At 37.3% G+C, this 23,444-nt stretch overlaps 2 protein-coding genes across 4 annotated transcripts in view; one reads left to right on the top strand and one right to left on the bottom strand.

Moving 5' to 3' along the window:
• SPDYA (speedy/RINGO cell cycle regulator family member A) overlaps positions 1 to 7,232 on the top strand; it is a 34,088-nt gene extending 26,856 nt beyond the window's left edge. For 2 of the 3 annotated variants that reach the window (XM_077774179.1, XM_077774181.1), the window contains exons 6-7: positions 120 to 414; positions 7,144 to 7,232. In XM_077774179.1, the coding sequence (XP_077630305.1) occupies positions 120 to 414; positions 7,144 to 7,232 (384 nt within the window). Of the gene's footprint in view, positions 1 to 119; positions 415 to 3,179; positions 3,245 to 7,143 lie in introns of all 3 variants that reach the window. The other variant, XM_077774180.1, reaches the window with a different exon arrangement.
• Positions 7,111 to 23,444, bottom strand: TRMT61B (tRNA methyltransferase 61B). The gene is made up of 7 exons (XM_077774178.1): positions 22,694 to 23,444; positions 18,026 to 18,128; positions 14,899 to 15,089; positions 9,577 to 9,668; positions 8,658 to 8,884; positions 7,621 to 7,698; positions 7,111 to 7,536 (listed from the first exon to the last, which is right to left on the bottom strand). The coding sequence occupies exons 1-7, from the start codon at positions 23,405 to 23,407 to the stop codon at positions 7,493 to 7,495; spliced, it is 1,449 nt and encodes a 482-aa protein (XP_077630304.1). The 5' UTR covers positions 23,408 to 23,444; the 3' UTR covers positions 7,111 to 7,492.

The following is a 23,444-nucleotide window of genomic DNA, read 5'->3' as shown; positions in this document are numbered from 1 at the left end:
TCAAGTAAATTAGATTTTTAGATCTAGTTATAGAGATAGCTGTGAGTTTTAATTTTTGTACTTAATTTTACCAAATTTTCAAATCTATTAAAATTCTAAAAGGAAACTTTCCACCGTAGGTTATGGCTATTGCCCCAACCCATTATATATGGCAACGGGAACGCTCTGTGCTTCACAGTGGAGCTGTTAGAAACTACAACAGAGATGAAGTTCAACTGCCCCGAGGACCTAGTGCCACCCCAGTAGATTGTTCACTCTGTGGTAAAAAAGGAAGATATGTTAGACTGGGATTGTCTTCATCATCTTCATCCAGTGATACAGTGGAGGTGATGGAGAAACATTCTCAGGAATCACACAACTCATTCTCAATGGACATGGTAGTCAATCTTTCTGAAGCTTATAGCTATTCTCAAGGTATGATTTAGTAATATGTCAGAATTAGATTTATGCAAGTTATTAAGAAATCTCGTTTATTGACCTGTAGTCAATTCTTGTAGGCAGGGTACATAATAACTTATGTACCACATTATGAGTTAAATTAGCATTGAAAGTTTTCTCCTTTTCAGTTACTATTTGTCTTGTGTCAGTATCTATTTTTGTGATAGGTCACCTAAGCTAAAAGATTTTTAATGTGACTTATGTTAAATTGAAACCTAACACGCCACAAGTCTCGAGTATTTTAAAGTATTAAGTATTTGAAGATCGTGAAGCATTTTCTCTGAAATGTTTTATTCAAAAGGAATTTCAAGAAGAAAATAAATTTACCTGTAATCTCACCAGCTTTATCAGTGATTAACTACTGGTTTTCTTCTATACACTTTAAAATTGAGATATAATTGACATAAAATGCTGTATTAACTTTAGGTGTACAATATAATGATTTGATATATTGCAAAATGATTACAATAGGTTAACATTCATCACCACATATAATTTTTTTGTGATGGGAACTTTTTAAGATATACTCTCTTAGCAATTTTCAAACATGCAACACAGTATTGTGAACTACAGTCACCCTGTCGTTCATTGTATTCCAGGATTTATTTATCTTATAACTGGAAGTTTGTTTCTTTTGACCACCTTCACCAGTTTTGCCCACCCTGCATCCCTGCTTCTGGCAAACACCAATCTGTTCTCTGTATCTAGTTCTTTTTTGGTTTAGTTTTCTTTTTAGATTCCACATGTGAGATCACACAGTACTTTATTTTTCTGTATAAAGTATTTCACTTAGCGTAATGCCCTCAAGGTCATCCATGTTGTCACAGAGGGCAGGATTTCCTTATTTTTTATGGCTGAATGATATTCCATTGTGTGTATGTGTGCATGTGTATGTGTATATCACTGTGGTTTTGTTGTGGGTTTTTTTTACATACAACATAAATGCTTGATTAATAACCACAAATCTCATCATGCTTTTGATTTGCATTTCCCTGACAATTGCTGATGTTGAACACCTTTTTGTGTACCTCTTGGCTATTTGTATGTCTTCTTTGGAAAAATGTCAATTCATTTCCTTTGTCCATTTTTTAATTGGATATCTTTCTAGTGAGTTGTAGGAGTTCTTTATATATTTTGGATATGAACCCTTTATTAGATACATAATTTGCAAATATTTCTCCCATTCTGCAAGGTTGCCTTCTCATTTTGTTGGTTTTCTTTGCTGTACGGAAGCTTTCTACTTTTATATAATCCCACTGTTTATATTTGCTTTGTTACCTTTGCTTTTGGTGTCAAATCCAAAAACCATTGGCAAGATGAATATCCTCCCATTGTGTTCTAGTTTTACGGTTTCAGGCATTATATTCAAGTCTTTAACCTATTTTGAGTTGATTTGTGTGTATGGTATAAGATAGTGGTCTTCATTTCTTTTGCACGTGACTGTCCAGCTTTTCCAACACCATTTACTGAAGAGACTTCCCACTTCTTGGCACTTCTTGTCATAAATTAATTGACCATATATTTGTGGGTTTATTTTTGGGTTCTCTATGCCATTCCATTTCTCTATTTGTCAGTTTTATGTGAAAATCATAGTTTTGATTACTATAGCTTTGTAATACTATACACTTTTCTACTATTTAAAAAAAAAATAGAAACATACTCTATCTAGGCCTGCTTTTCTTTACTTACCATAAAGCATTTCCAGATGTCATTAGTCTTTGAAAACCTGATTTTTAATCATGACATGATATAAGTATCATAATCTATTTGCACATTTCATTTTTGTTAGTACTTAAAAGGCTTTGCATGAAGATATCTTAATTAGAAAATAATCATATGAACTGGAAATACTTTCAGTCACCCACACCATAATTTTCATTCAAATTATGTTTATAAAGGTAGAGTATTTCCCAATTTGAACTGAGCCAGAGGGGCGCCTGACCCAGTCGGTTAGGCATCCCACTTCTGCTCAGGTCATGATCTCGGAGTCCGTGAGATCGAGCCCCTCGTCAGGCTCTGTGCTGACAGCTCAGAGCCTGGAGCCCATTTCAGATTCTGTGTCTCCCTTTCTCTCTGCCCACCCCAGGTCGTGCTCTGTCTCTCTCTCAAAAATAAAATAAACATTTAAAAAATTTAAAGAAAAGAAACCGAGCCAGAATAATATTCTACTAGTGGTGATCCTTTTTACTTTTTATAAAGCCTTTCTTCTAGGTATTCATCCATCTAAGATAGGACTGACAGATTTTTTATGGTTCTTCCAAAATTCTATAATGAAACCTCCATTATTTCAGAATATCACATATTTATTTTTGCTTTATCCTTATGAGATTAACAGTGGCTACTGAAGTTTTAGTAACAGAGAAACTAAACTCTTAAGACTCTTCGGGGCAGAGACCACACCTCAATCATTGTTTCATTCCCTGGCCGTAGTAAATCTCTAAACAAATTTGACAGTATAGTCTCTTCCCTTGCAACACCTCCAAGCATAATTTTTATTAGTTCACTCACATCTTAAGGTAAGTTGAACCTACCATAGGCTAAGTTATAAAATAAATTGCCTTTTATTTTATAGAAGCATCCCTTCTATCCCAGCAACTTTTACCTACACTTTTTGATTCTTGTAATAGGTAAGATTTACTAGATGTTTAAAATGTTCCAGGCAATATGTTAAACATTTTACATTGATAATTACAATGTTCACAGCCAACCCTATGATAAATACTATTATCTCTACTTTGCAGATAAGGAAACTGAGACTTAGAGAGGTTAAATCATTTGTCCAAAGTGGAGCGACATTTGAACCCAGGTCTGTCTGACTCTAGACTACAGCCTGAATTCTTAACTAATATGCTCTACTGCCCCCTTTGATGAAATCTTACCTTTGGTGGTGAAAATAAGCTGCCACAGAAGTCTTTTTGCAAACTAAAGACAAAGGAAGTGGTGGAACATTAAGAACCAGTCCCTAATGAAAGGTTGTATGGAGTGAATTGGGAGAGAATTTCAACCACAATTTGAACAGATATTTATAGAAAGCAGAACATAAGCAGTTATGGTTTACTGAGACTAGTCCCTGTAGATATCAAGAGTAGTAACACTCTATGGGGCACCTGGCTGACTCAGTCGGTTGAGGGTCCGACTTTGGCTCAGGTCATGATCTCACAGTTCGTGGGTTGGAGCCCTGTGTTGGGCTGTGTGCTGAGAGCCTGGAGCCTGCTTTGGATTCTGTGTCTTCCTCTCTCTGCCCCTCCCCCACTTATGCTGTGTCTCTCTCTCAAATAAACATTAAAAAAGAGTAGTAACACTCTATATTTTAGGCTTTGATATCTCAACAGGAAATCACAGTGCAACCAGGGAGGATGGGGCTCTGCNATTCCAACAGCTATTGAAATTGAGAGAACCGTTTGTGATTGGTGGAAATGCTAGAACTCATTGTTTTTTTTTAAAAAAAAAAAAAAAAAAAAAAAAAAGCACGACTTTGACAGATGGTGGGTGAAAAGTGGAGCACCTGACTTAAAGGAGATGGAACTATGCTTCCATCCTTTCCCTGAAGGAAAAGTCCTGAAGCCCTGGTTTAGGATATATACAGATCCTATACAGGAAGGAACAAGTATTTACTCCTTACTGTTTTATTCAGAATATTAAAGTTAAATGTAAAAGCTTTTGTTTCAGGATGACAGGGGGGTAGGCAATGCAAAGAAATTATTAATCAGACATACACTTGACCAGGAAACATATACATTCATTTTCCCTCAATAGGTTTAACTGGGAGTAAGCTAAGTAGTGGGTGTGGGGGCATTCAAGGGTAACAATGTTAGCAGTGGGCAGTCTCTTACTGGCTCAGCAGCTGCTGATTTTTAGTGATGAAAAAACAAACTCAGAAAAGTCACAGTTGTAAGGTAAAACAACAGCAACAACAAAAACAGCAACGTGGGACCGAGTTCTATCTGAATATATGACCTATTTTTATACTGACACTGTTTACCTTATGCATTTTTAAGCCTTGTGACACCCAGGTTAATCTCTCTGAAATATGAATATGCAGAGTACTCCTCAGACTTTAGAGTGAAGCCAGAGGAAAAAAGCAATATACCAAACCTTATTCCTGGATCACAGAGACACCCATGGGACACTACAACTGTTATATAATCTAAAACCAAGTGATTTTTCATCCAGAAAAAATCCTTATTTAGTTTAGTCACTACAACTGTTCTAGTCATACTGGTTTAAAATCCTAATACCTAATGAAGGCATAATCAGGGTTTACAAATTAATGATGTAATAGGGCAATGTTAATTATATGATCAACATTTAGGAGTACAAAAGACTATAGGGTGAGAGACTTGTTCAAGGCTTTTGCAAGGAAGTAATTTATGAACTGAGCACCAAGTCCTGTTTTGCCCAGCAAAGTAAGGGAAAGGGCTTCTGAATAGCAGATAAAAGTTTGAAAATATATAGCTTCACTCTCTCTATAGCCAACGATTCACCAGCTTATTAGGTTATTCCTTCACAATATTTTTAAAATCTACCCCTTTTTCTTACCTCATAGTTGTATATTACAACCACTTACCTCAAAACGTATATCATGTGTTACTGTGAAGTTTCTGATTCAATTGCTTTTTCCTTCCTTCAAATACTCATAGGCACTACTAACAGACTAACTTAAAAAAAATCTCCTTTCACGAGACCAGAAAACCCTCAGGAGTTCCCTACTGCCTCTGAAGTACAGAATTCAAACTCACACGTCTCTCACAGTCCAAGAGCTATATGCCTAAATTTTCCACTGAACAACCAAGTCAAGAGATAAAAACAATAGGTGATCAAATGTAGGCTTACATCAGCACATTTTTATTGACCATTAGTGGGTGGAAAAGATGGGATCTCTGGAAGATAGTAGGAAGAAAAATGAGACAGTCACAAATCTGTAGAAGTTTACAGTATGATAGATGACAGCCAGACATGAATTTAAGAAAGGTTAACTTTAGAAGAAGTTAACACATCTGTAGGCACGCCTGGCTGGCTCAATCAATGGAGCATGAAACTCCAGATCTCAGAGTTGTGAGTTCGAGCCCCACAATGGGTAAAGAGCTTACTTTAAAGATAAAAATAAATAAATAAAAAAGAAGAACACATCTGTCCCATAAGATTGTAAACATGCTTAATGTTCAATGGAGACATGGAAAAAGGGCTGAAGCTAGACTTTAGCCACACAAATAAAAGCTTATTTGCTTATGTAGTTTGGTTTTCAATTCAGCTTAATATCAGAATGGACACCGTTAAAGACGTCTTATTCAGTTCAACATCTATATTTGAATTGAGTGCAATGTACTGAACAGAAACGAGTTATTCTACATGAAATAGGAATAGAGGCACAACTTTTCTTTGCTCTTAAGCCAGCCCCTTCTCCAAGTAGTACAATGAGAACTTGCATTTAAAACAATACATGAAGAATTTCACTACTGGTTAAACAGAAGGGCAGAAGAAAAAGTTCTATCTATTCTATGATAGAACTTAATAATGTACTTCAGAGCTCATATATATCTGGAAGTGTTATGAAAACTATAAAGCCATTATTAGTATATGAGTATTTAGGTAGTTACCATAAAGAAATATCACATCAGAAGACTAATCTGCTTATATGATTCAGTCAGTTCCCCAAATGCAACAAGTGATTTTTTTCAAAACACAGATCTAATCATGTTACCCACCCACTAAATCTTTCAATGAGACCCTATTTTTCTTAGGATAGCCAAGCTTCTTAAGAGGTCTATAAGATCCTGCATGGCCTGACCCCTACTTATTTTTCGGGTCTCTTTTCACCCAACTCCAGCATCACGGGCCTTTTTTATTCTCATTTTCCCTGCTATAGTTAACTTGTACTTACCATTCAGATCTCAGCTCAATTGTCACTTGCATAGGTAATTACTTGGCTAGAGCAAAACCTCTATTATAGTACTCTGTACTTCTTTGGAGCATAGAACAATTTTCTATTTGCGTGATTATTTAATGTCTAGTTAAACATAGACATAACTCAGAAAAGTCACAGTTGTAAGGTAAAACAACAGCAACAACAAAAACAGCAACATGGGACCGAGTTCTATCTGAATATATGACCTATTTTCAGGTCTAGACATAACATGTCTAGTTATAGTCTAAAAAGGCAGAAATGTTAAAATCTTCTAAATAATGAAAAATATGTAAGATGCTACTTTATTATTTTAAATAGCTCTAGCCTAAGGGATAAATCCAGGAATAGCAGCATTTATCCTCCCAGGCACTACCCTTTAAAAACTATAAAACATCTATATCTAAACAATAACCTAATGACTCTAAGTTTTTGTTTATCTATAGGATATAGATAAAGATAAGCTACATATATTAAATGAAAAAATATTATAAAGTTCTTAAAACAATGTAGGGTACCAGTAAATGCTAAATAACTGGTGCCTATGACTAATAAACCCCTAATTAATCCTGATGTTCTTTCAACAAGTTAAAATGTTTCTGAGAAGGATAGAAGAGTCAAGAATTGTTACATCTTTTGTTATAATTTTTAAGATGATATATCATTTTTATGTTTTCCTCCTATTATTTACTATAACACAGATTTCCTTGTTACTTTTTAAGATGCAGACAAGCCATTAAAATATGTACTTAAAATACACAAATACATAATTTTATCTTAAAATGCATATTTTATTTTGGTAGCCAATGACCATCAATCAAACAAAGAAAAGAAAACTAATTTTATGAAGAAAGACAAATCTATGGAGTGGTTTACAGGAAGTGAAGAATGAAATGGCTCAACTAAACCAACTTGGAATCATTAACTACACAATGTCAAACTACAAGACAAGTATCAAAATGGGACATTTAAACAGTTTTGAAATGTTACACATCTTCCTTTAGCTTTTGCTATCTTTTGAAATGATATGTAAAAGTTATACAAATCATAGTAATAGCTAAACTTTTCAATCTATGAAAGTAGTGTTTTGCAATATAAAGTTCTATTTTGATACTTTTCCATCTTCAAATCAGTTGCTGTCATCTGAGGAACTCAGTTAAGTTGTCGTTTAAACTTCCTCAACTTGACAAGAAATGCTAATTTAAGGAGAGAAAAAAAGTAAGGTCATTACAATAATTAGAAGAAAACACCATTTAATACGACCTGAAAACATCACTCACCTGTATGACCAGTTTGCCAGTGTATAGGTCTGGCGATATAAGGGAATGATCCATATGGAAAATCTGAATGTGATTCTTCTGTTGTAGAACAAAATATATATTATAAGCTACATAAAATATAATTTGTTCACAAGACTATTAAAATACAAATTAGTGTCCCTTTAAGTTTTTTCTCTCAGACATTTTTTTTCAGCATTTGTTTTGGAGCTACTCTGCCAGTTATCTTACAAAAACAATTTGAAAAGGATTAAATGATAATCTTATATATGGTTTTATAACCAAATGGATAAACCTATATATCATCATCAATCAATGGATATTTGAAAACTTGTTCAAGGCCTAAATAATGGTACATACAACAAGGACCTAAATTTAGTTCTTTAAGGAATTCTAGTAGTGTCCAGAAGTTGCTATTTGGAATATTAGCAATTTGAATATAGCTCCTATTCTTTCCCTTCAATAATAATCACTGATCTAAATTAAAAACATCCTTTAGTATATTTAAAGTATTTCAGGGGCGTCTGCGTGGCTTAGTCGGTTAAGCATCCGACTTTTGCTTAGGTCATGATCTCACTGTTCGTGGGTTGGAGCCCCACGTCGGGCTCTGTGCTGACTGCCAGCTCAAAGCCTGGAGCGAATTTCAGAGTCTGTGACTCCCTCTCTCTCTGACCCTCCCCTGCTCACGCTGTCCCTCTCTCTCTCCTAGAAATAAATAAAAAATATTTAAAAAAAAAACAAAAACAAAAACAAAAACAAAAAAGTATTTTATAAGCCAACCTCCTCGATACAAGTAAAATATGAATATTATAAGAAGTTTAGTTCTCCAAAGTTATCAAGAATTTTATATAAAAGGCAAGAAAAGTCATTATTCTGTCCCTTAGAGATTTAAATTTAACAGAAGAAATATTACATTTCATCTTCTCTAGGGATAAAAAACAAATCCCTGAGAAATAGTTCTATGATTACTGGTCCATACACTCAGGAGCCTATTCTCGATTTATTATTGCAAACACATATGAAATAAAATTGAAGCTTACCTTGATCATCCTCTTGAAACATCTCATCTTCAATGCTAATTTTCTTTTGAGAATGTAATTGTAAATCTGTGTTGATTTTAGGTTCTACTTTTTGAGCTAAAGTTCCATTTTTCTGTTTTGCAAGGCAAACCAACCAATCTCTGACAATAACTTCACTTATTTTTTCACATGAGAGAGCAAGTTCACAGATGCGAATTCCATCTAAAAGTTCAATAACCTGTGTGATGCTTTTAGAAAAGTGGAAAAAAATGTACTTTAAATTTCTACTACAATAATAACTTTATACTTATTTTAAGTTCACTATATCTCTTAACCCAAAATCAAATGCTATAGTTAAATCAAGGGGGAAAAATAGGTATGTAAATTAGAGCACACAATAAGCAATTTCATAGACTACTAAGTAAAAAAATGCAGAGACCATGATTTAACATTATTGTTTACAATACACTTTTAAAACTTTTCTTCTAAATTGTCAGAAGAAATACACATCTTATATTGCCACTTAGGTAAAGGATGATTTAAACAGCAATATAAATTAATTGGGAAATGTGTCATTTTGTAACAGTTTTATGAGATGACCTATATACCTAATCCTAATTCAGTTACAAAATGAACATTTTAACCAAATACTTAAAGACAAAATAAAAGTGTGTTTAAAATCATATTACAGGGGCACCTGGGTGCTTCAGCTGGTTAAGCACCCAACTTCAGCGCAGGTCATGACCTCGTGGTTCACAAGTTTGAGCCCTGCATTGGGCTCTGTGCTGACAACATGGAGCCTGGAGCCTGCGTCAGAGTCTGTGTCTCCCTCTCTCTCTGCCCTCCCCTACTTATGCTCTGTCTCTCTCTCTCTCAAAAATAAATACATATTTAAAAAATTTTTTTAGATCACATTACAAAGAATAGCCACATTACTCACTTTGCTAGATATACAGCACATATACCGCCCTGTTTAAGATTTGGGTATAAAACAGGCAAAGCAACTTGAGGATTCAACATATCCAAAGCAACCTGTTGAGGGGAAAGCAAATCAGACTGAGTTTTGTTTAAACAAAGCACAGCTTTTCTTTCCTTACTGTGGTAAAATGATACACTTTGGAAAGTGATTACCCATTTAAAGTTTTCATTTTTTTAAATATAGTACTATTAACTATCATTTTGCTGCCCCCACCAAAAGCATATTTACTATTACACAATTTGTCATAGTACTTGACTACATGAAAACCATGGCATGTCTTGCACTTGGCAATACTGATAATACAGGAATCTTTCTTGAGCTATATTTCATATACACATACATATACAAATACATACTTTATAAAGTTTCATTCAATACTTTAATTCAGCTTTTGGCAATAGAAATTCACATGATCTCAAATATGTATTTTTATGTTCAACAGGAAAGTTATAAGTATCAATTTTAGAGATTCTAAAATGTAAGAATCATGTCCCTCATATCTTTATTTTTCATTCAATTGAAGAATCCAAGGCTATAACTCACAACAGATGTCAAATGAATACAATGAATAAAAGAAATTTTTTAAAAATTCACTTAAAAATAAATGTGCTCAAAATAGAAAATAAAGTGGCTTTCACTGATGGATAACTCTGGATGCTAAGAGTAGTTGGTACAACAACATATTTACTAAATTAGACATTATTCCATTATTTGTTTTTTTTAATGGTATTAATGGTTCATCATTCATTATTCATTCACCAAATATTTATTGAGTACCTTCCATGTGCCAAGCATTTTGCTAAGTAGTATTAAGGATATAATAGGAGCTTATAGTCTACTTTGTTTCAAGGGAACATATATGCTAATAAAGCAATAGATATTAAACAAAAATCCAATAAATATGTAAATCAGAGGAGGATAAGTGACATGAAGAACTAGAGAATTATAATGCAGAATAAGAGGAAGAGAGAGTACAAGGAAAGGAAATGCTATTTTATACATAGGCTGGTCAGTGAAGAGACCTGAAGAAAATGACTAAGCTTAAAGCTTACCCTGTGGAAATTTAGGGAGGAAGTATGCTCCAGATGGAAAGAACAGCAAATATAAATGCTCTGAGGCTATAGGATACTTGGTGAATCTGAGAAGGGCACTGTCGCTGCAGTGGAGACAAAAGGGAGAAATGGTAAAAGATGAATTCTAAGTGCACAAATCAGTGGCATTAAGTCCATTCTGATTTACTAAATCTATACATAGAAAAGACTGGGAGATGGCAAGGAAGGATGAGGATGACTTGCAATAGTGAACAGCATTATATGTGATGAGAAGTAGTATACATTTTGAAAAGGTAGAGCCAATGAGAATTAGGATTGGTTGTGGGATGTGAGACAAAGAGGAATCAGGATGAATCCAGTGTTTTCAGCCTAAGTCATTGAAAGAACAGAGATATCATTTTCTAATGAGGAAAATGATGAAGACTATGGGAGGAGCAGGCTTGGCAGAAATAAGAATTCAGGTATGGACAGGAGTTTGAAATCCCTATTGGATTCCAAGGAAAGATCCTAATGACTGAATACAAGGGTCAACATGATAACATCAAATGGGCTTCTTTGGCTGTAGTTTGTCTATGTTATTGACAAGGACCAAAAATCGGATAACCAAGAAACCTGCCAATCCTCTTGAATATTCACTTTAATCTCAGTTAACATTTCCAAGCAGTCACGCAAACCAGAAACTTGGTGGAATTACCATTTTCTTTGCCTTGCACTCTCTTTTGAGAATCTGTGGGGTTTGCTGCTTCTGTTTGGATTGAAATTATCAAGCCCCACAAATCTACCTCTGAAGTATTTATCAAAGCCATCCTAGTGCCAATGCCTTAGATCAGGACCTCACTGTGTCTTGCTGAAACATTACAGTAGCTTTCTACATAGACTCACAGCTTCCATCCTTCCACCACAATTACTCTAAAATGGAAGAGAACACTTTTAAAAAAATTTTTAATGTTTTATTTCTAAGAGAGAGAGAGAGAGAGACAGCGCGAGCAGGGGAGGGTCAGAGAGGGAATCACAGAATCTGAAGACAGGCTCCAGGCTCTGAGCTGTCAGCACAAAGCCTGACACGGGGCTCGAACCCACAAACCGTGAGATCATGACCTGAGCCGAAGTCGTAGACGCTTAACTGAGCCACCCAGGTGCCCCTAAAATGGAAGAGAACACTTATCTTGATGAGTACTAATACATGGGATTGCTGAATCACTATATTGTACACCTGAAACAAATCAATGTATGTTAACTGCACTGGAATTTAAAAAAAAAAAAAAAAGAATTACTCTAAAATAGGAATCTCAACATTCTGCTCCCCAACTTAAGAACTCATCAGTAGTGGGGCACCTGGGTGGCTCAGTTAATTAAGTGTCTGATTCAATTTTAGCTCAGGTCATGATCTCATGGTTCCTGAGCCCCACATCAGGCTCTGTGCTGACAGCTCAGAGCCTGCTCGGGATTCTCTCTCCTTTTCCGTCTCTTTCTGGCCCTCCACTCCCCTCCCCCAAGATAAACTTAAAAAAAGAAAAGAACTCATCAGTTGTTCCCATTGTCTATAAGATAATCTCCATATGCCCTAGCTTGATATATATATAGGTGTACTTCATTATCTAGCCCCTGATGACTACATTTGCAGCTTCATCTCATGATACCTAATTTCTACAGTTATGGTGTTCCACATTTTTGAGTCTTTCCAGTAATTCTATGTCTGTCTGCTAGACTGGAAGCTCCTTTAAATGTATACCTTATTTTGTCTTAGCATTGTACATTGCACAAAGCAGGTCTTTAATAAATGTTTGTTGTATCAAGAAACAGTGGTTCAATAATTCAGAGAAAGATGATAATCCCCCAGTTAGATGAGTAAGGTATATTCCAGTGAAGAAGGTGACCTTTGATCTAAACTTTTTTTTTTTTTTTGATCTAAACTTTGAAGGAAAAGTAGAATTTAAACAGGCGAGGAAAAGGAGAAAAATAATAATGATGAAAATAGAAGCTAATATTTCTTTAATGCTTACTATACACAACGCACTGTTCTATGCACTTTCTATGAAGTATCTTATTTAATCCTCAACAATTCTAAGAAATATGAAATACTGTTATCATTCCTGTTTAATATGTGAGGGTACTGAGAGTTAGAAAGATTTAAGTAACTAACCCAAGGTCATCTTGGCTGTTATGGGAGCCCAAGAGTGAACCAGGCTGAGTGGACTCCAAAACTTAGTTCCCTCTTCCCCATTCCCTTTCTCTCCTCAGAGAATATCATTGTCCTGAAGTTGGTAATGTTCCCAAATAATTTTATACTTTTACAACATATGTATATAGCTACAAACAATACATAGTACTGTTTTACGTAGTTTTAAATTTTACATATACACATATATACATGTTTTTTGTAATGCTTTTTTCACTAATCATCACGTCTTTGATATTTACTGATGTAGATATAGTACATTTATTTCACTATGTTAAATAATACTATTTTTAGTGCATTCCTCTTCTGGTGGTTAGTTAGGCTTTTAAAAATTTGTCAAAAATAATTTTATTCGCTATTTTTTCTCCTTTTGTTCTCTTGGTGATTTTACACCTTTTTTGTCCAGTTTAGCATCGTTCTGGATGGCAGGAGTATGGTTTCTCCTATATTCCTCACACTGATAATTTCTGGCACTATGCTCAAGAGTCCGCTGAATAAATCTAGTAAGGAATATTCTTTCTTTTAGATCAAGGATGGTTCAGCAGGTTTCTACAAAGCTTCAATGATATCACTAAAATCCTTTGTTGTGTCTCAATGATCACCAAGCAAACTTCTGATGACCAATTAACCTCCCAGATATCTGTGNTGTGAAACACTTGGAGAAAAAATTTTTTTTTTTTTTTTTTTTTTTTGGTGGGGGGGCTTACTGAGCTGTAATATGCAAACCAAACAAGGATACAGAAAAAAAGCTGTGTGGGGCACCTGGGTGGCTCTGTTGGTTAAGTGTCTGACTACAGCTCAGGTCATGATCTCACAGTTCATGAGTTTGAGCCCCACATTGGGCTCTGTGCTGACAGCTCGGCCTAGAGTCTGTGTCTCCCTCTCTCTCTGCTCCTTCCCCACTTGTGCTCTGTCTCTCTCAAAAACATAAATAAAAAACATTAAAAAAAGCATGTGTCCAGGATCTGTGTCACCAAAACTATAGACCTTAAGAATGTTAGAGATAGGAACCAGTCCTGATAAAAATCTCCTCGTTTTTCACCCAGTTCCCTCATAAATGCCCTAAAGTAATCCCACTTTCCAAAAGCCGATTAAGAAAAGCAAAGAAGACTCCTTACCTAGACCTCAGTCTGTAGTGTCAAGCTACGAAATGATAATGGAATCATCAAGGATAAGCTAACTTATTAGAATTCTGAGGGGCGCCTGGGTGGCTCAGTTGGTTGAGTATCTGACTTCGGCTCAGGTCATGATCTCATAGTTTGTGAGTTTAAGCCCTGAGTTGGGCTCTTTGCTGACAGTTGAAAGCCTGGAGCCTGCCTCAGATTCTAGGTCCCCCTCTCACTCTGCCCCTCCCCCTGCTTTCTCTCTCTCAAAAATAAACATTAAAAAATTTTTAATAAATGAAGAATTCTGAAACTCTGAGGCCAACTAATACCTCCATGTGCCATATCTCTACCATCACTGGTCACAGCCTAAAATACCACTCTGTCATCAACTATCCTTTTATCTTCATAATCTTCTGCTGCTTCTCCTCTAACTGAACCTCCCACTGCTCCTCCTCCTTACAAATCCATCCACTCCACTTCCTGGCACTGTGTTCATAATAAATGCCTCTGTCCTCAACATCTGTATTGAGCACTTGTCTACATCCTGACATTAACTGTCTAAAGATTCCTCTTCGCTGTTCTCTCACAAATGGGGGCTATTTATTCCCCTAAAATCTCACAACATGAAGTCAGGCACTAAGACCAATATGCTTCCAATGCTGCTTCCAAATTATTCCTTTATCCTGGAAGTGAAGTTCATGATATTCATCTACTCCTTTTCGTATTTAGTTTGGTTATTACCCTACATTTATTAACAACCTTGACACCTGATTCAGTATGTCTCTCTGCTCTAAATCCTACCATGATATTAAAGGACAACATTCCTCCTACAGATAGAAATGGGCAAATAATGAAGGAAGAGCCTTCCATCTAAAAGCAGTGTGATGCTGGGTTTCTTTGTAGTCAGTACTAGGTAACATCATAGCACCCACTTGAGAAAACTTACCGCATCAAATGTTAAAGTCTTTATGTCTTCAGTTGCTCCTGAAATATCCTTATGAATAAAATTCACATTGTCTGGCCACTCTTCTACATGACTTATTTTCCATGAATCACACCAGTTTTTATAATTCTTCTTAGCCAATTCATGGTGGTCTTTTCGTATTTCAAAACTTAGGACTCGTCCTTGTGATCCCACTTGATTAAAAAAAATAACTTATGATTTTTCATTGTATTTCTCAGTTCATAAAAGGTTATAAAAATTACTTTGCAGGGGCGCCTGAGTGGCTCAGTCGGTTGAGCGTCCGACTTCGGCTCGGGTCATGATTTCACGGTTTGTGGGTTCGAGCCCCGCATCGGGCTCTGTGCTGACGGCTAGCTCAAAGCCTGGAGCCTGTTTCAGATTCTGTGTCTCCCTCTCTCTCTGACACTCCCCTGCTCACACTGTCTCTCTCTCTCTTTCTCAGAAATAAATAAAAACATTGAAAAATTTTTTTCATTATTTTGCAAAGGTATTACACTGATGTGAAAAAAAATAACACAAACAGTGCATGGTGTAATATGAGTAATACAAAACTCTATCGCACCCCAGGTCCTTAATCAATCTTCCTTTTCAGTTACCAGTTATTTACTCTTTGCAAAATAGTTGGTACCTATACCAGTGTGCAAAGTGTCTCTCCCTGTTTTTAACACACCTTAAAACATACATGTATTATACATACTGTCCCATACTAACCTTCTTACTTACCAATGATATTTCAGTGATTAATGATCTACTACATTCTTTTTAAGTGCTACTATGCTCCACTGTATGGCTATGCCACGGTTTATTTAACTAGTCACCTACTGATGAACATTTCGCTTGTTTCGAGTCCTACACTGTAACAAACAATATTGCAGTGAAAATTATTTTCCCTAAATCTTTGTATCCATGAGATGACAAAGTCCTAAAAATGAAAATGCTAGCTCAAGAGGTATGTGAATTTTTTTATTTTGAAAAATTATTACCAAATTATCCTCCAGAAAAATGATACCAATTTATATTCTACTAACAATGTAGTAGAGTGCTTATTTCTCCATACTTTCTCCAACAGAGAGTTTTCAAACTTTTCATATGTGTCAATCTAAAAACTGAATATAGTTTATCATTGAAGTTGTAATTTACATTTCTTTTGTTATGGATGAAGTTAGGCCTTTTATTTATTTATTTTTTAGTACAAGTTTTTTTTTTAATGTTTATTTTTAAGAGAAAGAGATTTCAAGAGTGAGCAGGGGAGGGGCAGAGAGACAGCGAGACAGAATCCCAAGCAGGCTCCACACTGTCAGCACAGAGCCCAATGCAGGGCTCAAACTCACAAACTTTGAGATCAAGACCTGAACCAAAACTAAGAGTTGGACGCGTAACCCATTGAGCCACCCAGGTGCCCCAACCTTTCATATATTAAAAGATATTTGTATTTTTTGTGTGTGTCTGAAAAACTTTTAAATTGTTTACCATAGTAATAGTGGAGTTTCTGCAGAAGACTAATATGTATTTTAATTAATGGAAATTAATTTTCTACCCACCTCTGTTTAAGGTGATTTGATATCATTTGGAAGCAGCCCCAGATCAGTCTGTAGTTTATGAATGAAAAGTTTAAATTAAAAAAATTATTTTAATGTTTATTTTTGAGAGAGAGAGAGAGAGAAAATGCATGGGGGAGGAGCAGAGAGAGGAAGGGACACACAGGATCTAGTCTCTGAGCTGTCAGCACAGAGCCTAAAGCAAGGCTTGAATCCACAAACTGTGAGATCATGACCTGAGCTGAAGTTGGACACTCAACAGTCTGAGCCACCCAGGCACCCCTCTAATGAAAAGTTTAAATTCAAGGATGTCTTTTGAAATGTAACTCCAGCTGCAATGCATCATGTTCTCAAAGGCTAAAATCTAATGTTATCAATAGCATAAGCTAAACATTTGGGAAAGAAAATTATGGAGAAAAAAATCCATCCCCAAGGTAAATAGCAATAATTTGATCACTCACAATTTGGGATTATTCATGTCATGACACTCTTCTGGTACTATAGATGTTAGAAATATGGGCATTCCTCTCTCACAAATTTTTTATAAATTCACTCTATCAACTGCCTTTAGGAATCAGTCACTGTGAAGAAATTACTGCTTTTAACTATGTACCAAAAAGAATCCAATAAAAGATTTGAGGAGGCCAGAATGAATTTCCTGACCTAGGTTAAACTGGATTATGTTTGTATGTGATGGCATTAGGTCAAAGAACAAAAGGTTTAATTCAGTATATTTCTATCTGGATTTTTTATAAAATCTACCCATATACACCTTCAACAGCTCTAACAAAGTTTATTAGTTAAAAAAGAATGCACTAAGAAAGAATAATGCGAATGTTTTAGAAACATATCTACCTGGGTCACCTGGGTGGCTCAGTCAGTTAAGTGTCTGACTATGTCTCAGGTCATGATTTTGTGGTTTGTGGTTTCAAGCCCCGCACAGGGCTCTGTGCTGACAGCTCAGAGCCTGGAGCCTGGTCTCCCTCTCTTTCTGCCCCTACCCTGCTCGTACTCTGTCTCAATCTCAAAAACAAATAAAACATTTTTAAAATTTAATAAAAAATAAAATCAAAAATCAAAACAGGCAAAACTAATCAATGATGATAAAAGGCAGGTGGTTACTTTCGGGGAGGGGTGATTATGACCAAGAGGAGACATGAGGAAGTTTCTGTGATGCAGCAACATTCCCTGTCTCCATCTAGGTGGTAAGTACTTGATGTGGTCACTATATTAAAAATGGTTTGAGGTCTACACACTTATGATCTGTGTACTATGGCTACCTTATGTCCTAATAAAAAGTTTAGTTTAAAAAAAGAAGTCTTAAAACACATGGAGGGAGCAAGAGAAAGCACAGAAAATGGAGAGAGGGTCAGAGAGAGAGTGACTAGAATAAACATACAAAGTGGAAAGAAAAATAGTTGCTTGCATTTAGTTTCAAGGAGAATGCTCTATATCACAAAGTTATGTGAATATTTTCTAAAACATCTTTATCTATTTAACTTTCTGTTATTAGGAAAGATCGTATGTTTTCTTTGCCCATCTAAACCCAGCTCATTTATCCCAACTCTCACCTGCTTTGGATAAAAATAAGCTCATTCCACCAGAGCCCGAGCCAGCTTCCAAAACAGTATCACCTGGGTGGATATCCATCATCAACAGTATCATATTCATATCCTGTGATTGAAACACAGTATAGGTGACTCAGTGACCAATAAATATGTACTAAGCACGGACTCTTATCAAACACTGTGTTGGACTTGGAGAAGAAAGGTGTGGAAAAAAAGGACTAAACTCTGGTCCAGCCTACCAAGAGCTTATATTTTACTTGATAAAATAAGAGATTCAAGAATCAGTTAGCAAATAAAGCAGCATTTTAGCATAACACCAAAGTTACAGACATTAAGTAACAATAGGAGTTCAAAGAACAGAGAAATCAGCAGAAGGCCCTTGCTTAAAGATGTAGAGAATTTAAGGAAACAATCATGAAGTAGGACCAGAATTAAAACAAAACAGAGGTAGAATAAACAGTTTACCCATCTCAGAAAATGAGCTAAGGAGAGAACCAAATGCCAAGCTAAAGCATTTGAACTTTACCTGGTCAGTCAGTAATTGGGGCATGTAACGGAGGTAATAGAAATGCCATTTTAGGGGCGCCTGGGTGGCTCAGTTGGTTAAGCGTTCGACTTCAGCTCAGGTCATGATCTCACGGTTTGTGGGTTGGAGCCCCGCGTCGGGCTCTGTGCTGACAGACAGGTCAGAGCCTGAGCCTGCTTCAGATTCTGTATCTCCCTCTCTCTCCTCCCCTCCCCTGCTCATACTGTCTCTCTCTCTCTCAGAAATAAAAAAAATATTTTAAAACAAGAAAGAAATGGCATTTTATGAAGATTAATCTGATAGGGGAATTCACGATATACCAAAGAAAAATCAGAAGTGGAAGACCAGTTAGGAATTTATTACATAATCTCTGCATGAAATGAACTTCTCACTGAGCGTTAGGATACCAGTAATAGACAGGTGGACCCATTTCATGAACACTAGAATTGAAGAGTTGTTAACAGGAATATCATGGATGATAGTAATAAGGGCTTTATTGAAACTTTACCGTGTGCCAGGTTTAAAAATGCAAAGTGCTTTTTTTAATCTTGTTTGATCAGGATGATAATATGAGGGAAGTATCATCATCCCCATTACAAATACAAATCAAAGAGGTTAAATAATTTCCCCACAGGTTCATAGCAGCACTCTCAACAATAGCCAAAACATGGAAAGAGCCTAAGTGTCCATCAACGGACGAATGATCAAGATGTGGTTTATCTATACAATGGAATACTCCACGGCAATGAGAAAGAATGAAATCTGGCCACGTGTAGCAACATGGATGGACCTTGAGGGTGTTATGCTGAGCGAAATAAGTCAGGCAGAGAAGGACAAGTGCCTTCTCCCCACAAGTGCCCTCCTCCATGCCCATCACCCCCCTTTCCCTCTCCCCCATACCCATCAGTCCTCAGTTTGTTCTCAGCATTCAAGAGTCTCTCATGGTTTGCCTCCCTCCCTTTCCCCCACTATTTTTCCCCTTCTTCTCCCCTACAGTCCTCCGTTAAGTTCCTCCTAATCCTCCTATACGTGCAAACATATGGTATCTGTCCTTCTCTGCCTGACTTATTTCGCTCAGCATAACACCCTCAAGGTCCATCCATGTTGCTACACATGGCCAGATTTCATTGTTTCTCATTGCCATGGAGTATTCCATCATATAGATAAACCACATCTTCTTGATCCATTCGTCTGTGGATGGACACTTAGGCTCTTTCCATGTTTTGGCTATTGTTGAGAGTGCTGCTATGAACATTGGGGTACATCAAAATGTATTTTCTGAAATGTAGGACTAAAGCTAAGACCAAATGATTCACAGACACATAATTTCTAAGACATTTAGTCCAAAAGTTTCATTCACGAATGCTGAATCTTTCAGACATACATATCCTCTTTACCGCCAGGCACCCGGTGGGGAGGGAGCACAACTTCACACAGAAGTGGCAGGCAGCTCCGGTAGTTTCATGTCCTGCAGAAGGCAGTTCTATTTCCTTGGATCATTCACAAAGATAAAGAACCCACCAGTATAAAATAAAAAACTTGAGCACACTTCAGCTTTTGCTTCTTGCCATTCAGGTTACATGGTCTCAATGAGATGAGTTTTCTAGATTGGATTTCACTACATACATCTAGCAATTTCAGTTCAAAATTTGGGTGGAACATTAGCATTTAGTCATATCCCTGCCTTGTTCCAAAAGTGATTTAAAGCGATTGGGAGAGTCCTCCAAACTTATGAGCTATCATTTACTATCAAGTTTTCTGTACATTTTAGAACTTCAAGTAACGACAACGCTTTCAGACTTTTTTCTCAACATGAATTCCAATCTTTTTCCTGATTAATTCAGTAATATAAATCTAATCCTCAGACTAAAGTTTTAATCAGTGGACTGCACTTTACGGTTCATTAAGTTGCAATGATTTCTACTCCTCATTTTTCTTCTATAAGTGTAACAATCATGCGTATTAGCATAAATGATTAACTTAAAAATCTGGGGAGTGTTTCCATCTATCTTTCTACTGCAAACCTAGTGTTCCATACTGACCAATGTGAAATGCTGACATTTCATAAGTATCCATTAGGAAGCTTATTAAATTTATTCCCACAGACCTACTTTTACTATTAAGGCAAAACTATGTAATTCTAACACGGAGACCAGCTTTCAAGTCAATTGAGGTACTCCCTTAATAAGCATTTCAAAGGTGTAAAGGTTGAGGTCAAATTTCCTGCAGCCCCACTTGGGAAATAAAGAAGTCTACACCTAGCAAATCTAGTATTTAAATTCCTCCTTAGGGGGACGCCTGGGAGGCTTAGTTGGTTAAGCCTCCAACTTCAGCTCAGTCAGCTCAGGTCATGATTTCACAGTTCGTGAGTTCGAGCCCCAATATGGGCTCTGTGCTGACAGCTCAGAGCCTGGAGCCTGCCTCAGATTCTGTGTCTCCCTCTCTTTCTGCCCCTCACCCACTCACACTCTGTGTCTCTCTAAAATAAGTAACATTACATTCCTTCTTAGGATGGAACACTGTAACTTTATCAGTGACAAATAGAAAGGGAAAAAGTACGCTAAAGATTTACCTTTATACCTTTATAAAATAAAAGTACACTCTCACAGTTTTGTCTCATGGGGAGGAAAAAGATGTGGGGAAGCGAGATGAAATTACACAAGTCTTTTTATGGCTAGGTTGGAACAGTCAAAAGGGCAAAGAAAAAGTAAGGAAAAAAAAACAGTTTCCATCAAGAGTTTATGATACCCCACTGGCCTAAAGCTTCTAAAAGGTTTTCTTAGTCCCTAGGTAGACTTTTTAAAACATAAATTGGATTCCTACTTAGAACATTCCAATGGTCCTCAAAACACATAGACTAACCACCTCTCCTACCGCTCTCTCCCGCCCCTAACTCACTCACGGGATCTCTGCATTACTCTTCCCTTTGCCAGAACATGGGGCACCTAGATTTTTGCCTAGCTGGCTTTTCCCTAATTAGGTTTCTTATCAAATGTATCTCCTTTGAAACCTTTTCTAACTATCTGACCTAAAGTATTCTCCTCCCCCAGGGTCACCCAGCATGTCAATGTTATTCTACTTGTCTCTGTTAATCCACTTGTCTTCGTGGCACTTTGCACTCTCTGCAATTCTATTCTTTCATTTACTTGTGAGGTGTCACCCACTCTAGGACTTAAGGTCTAGGTTGAGAGCAAGGACCATGGCTCATCACCATACTTCCTCTACAACAGTGCCCTGAACATACAAGATAGGCATTTGCTGAATAAATGATGAATGACTTGTCACTTGGGGACAGGAGTTGTTACAATTACAAAGGAATCCTCTACTCAAGGACTATGACTGTGATTAAGAACTGAAATAAACCACTAGCAATAGATGATTATTATAAGCCTGTAGCAAGGAACCTGAGGAAGTTAATTTATTTACAAAGAATATCTTTCATGTCTAGTGCTTAATGTTACCTGTTTTAATACAAAACATTTTCCCTAAAGAGAAAAGCATAGTAATGTCTATTATTGATAAAATATACCCCTAGTAGCATGCCTTATTAAATGATTAAAATATCTCCATAATGCTACTAAGAGTTGAACATTCTCTTGAGTCCTGAACTTGCAAACTTAATGGTTATGGGAAACAAGTATAAGCACTTATTAGTGCCTAGTTAGTCCCCATTACTCTGTACAGTAAGTCAATACTCTTTTCACTTTGCAGATGAAGAGAACTGACACTCCCAGTTAAAAGGTGGCTCCTTCCTCCTAAAATTAGCAATCATAAGATATGTAAAATTCATATGCATTTGTTTCATTTTATTATTTTTTGTAAAGTCTGAAAACAATTTAAATGTTCTGAGATGTGTTTCTTAACGTTTATTTTTGAGAGAGAGAGAGAGAGAGAGAGAAGCGGAGACAGAGACAAGGCATGAGCAGGGACGGGACAGAGAGAGAGGAGAGACACACACAGAAGCCGAAGCAGGCTCTAGGCTCCGATGATAGGCTCGAACCCACGAACTGTGAGACCGCGACCTGAGCCGACTGGGCCACCCAGGCGCACCTGAGATGTGCTTTAAGTACATGAATCAGGACTGTAGTTCTGCATCAGTTTTGTTCTTTCTGGAACCAGTACGCACCTAATTCGCACCGCATTACCTTAGGATATGTGATGGCAGGCCCTCTTTTCATCAGTAATACATAGTCTTCCAATGCCGGCCTCCTCAGCATGAAGTGTTTACCGTAAGAACTCCTCAGTATCTGGCCGGGAAACTTCCCCACAATCTCGCTGAACGGGACTGTCCCCCAGGTACTGTTTAAGTGTCCGGCGTTACTCAACCTGAATAATTTTTTAAATTGTGTTTCTCTCTTCCCAGTCTCGGCTAAGATCAGCTCCCCAGCGCGAAAGGGCCCCTCTCTGGAAGCTGACCAGTAAGAGGAGCCAGGAAGCTCTTCTACCTCGGTCACGGACGGGGCCAGGGAGGGCGGCAGGGGACCCCCGGCTCCCCGGTGGGCGGGACCAGGCTGGCCTGGGTCTCCGCTCGAGTCCTCGCGCTCTTGAGGGGGTGACTCCTCTCGTGGCGTCGGCAATCTGAGGCTTTCCAGCGACGAAAGACATCTGGTCCCAGTGCCTCGGACGCGCGGAGGGAGAGATGGAGGCGACTCTGCGCCGGGGGCTTTCCTCCGTGCCGCGTCGCGCCGTCCCTCTCCATCTCGCGCGTCTCTAGGAGAGGATTCGCAACACAGTGACCGGGCTGTTTCCAAGGGCCCTCGCCCAAGGCCGCGCAGGAACGAGAAGGTCGCGAGCCCCGGCCACCTCCGCAGCCGCCGCAGCCATAGAAGGGCTGGACCTCGCCGCCCGGCTGACAGCATGGTGTCCCGCGCAGGCGCCGTCGCACACAGTGACGTA

The sequence above is a fragment of the Crocuta crocuta genome, unplaced genomic scaffold, assembly GCF_008692635.1.
Source record: "Crocuta crocuta isolate KB4526 unplaced genomic scaffold, BGI_CrCroc_1.0 scaffold246, whole genome shotgun sequence".
NCBI classification, from domain to species: domain Eukaryota; kingdom Metazoa; phylum Chordata; class Mammalia; order Carnivora; family Hyaenidae; genus Crocuta; species Crocuta crocuta.
Note: the sequence above shows the minus strand (reverse complement) of the source record. Positions and strands in the feature narration are given on the sequence as shown.

What these genes read in the sequence shown, in the direction of transcription:
- TRMT61B (XM_077774178.1), bottom strand. Translation starts at nt 23,407, where the DNA reads ATGCTGTCAGCCGGGCGGCGAGGTCCAGCCCTTCTATGGCTGCGGCGG. An exon ending in CTGCCATCACATATCCTAAG is followed by an intron (nt 18,129 to 22,693) that starts GTAATGCGGTGC and finishes TTTCAATCACAG; the next exon opens with GATATGAATATGATACTGTT. An exon ending in CTTATTTTTATCCAAAGCAG is followed by an intron (nt 15,090 to 18,025) that starts GTGAGAGTTGGG and finishes TTTTTAATCAAG; the next exon opens with TGGGATCACAAGGACGAGTC.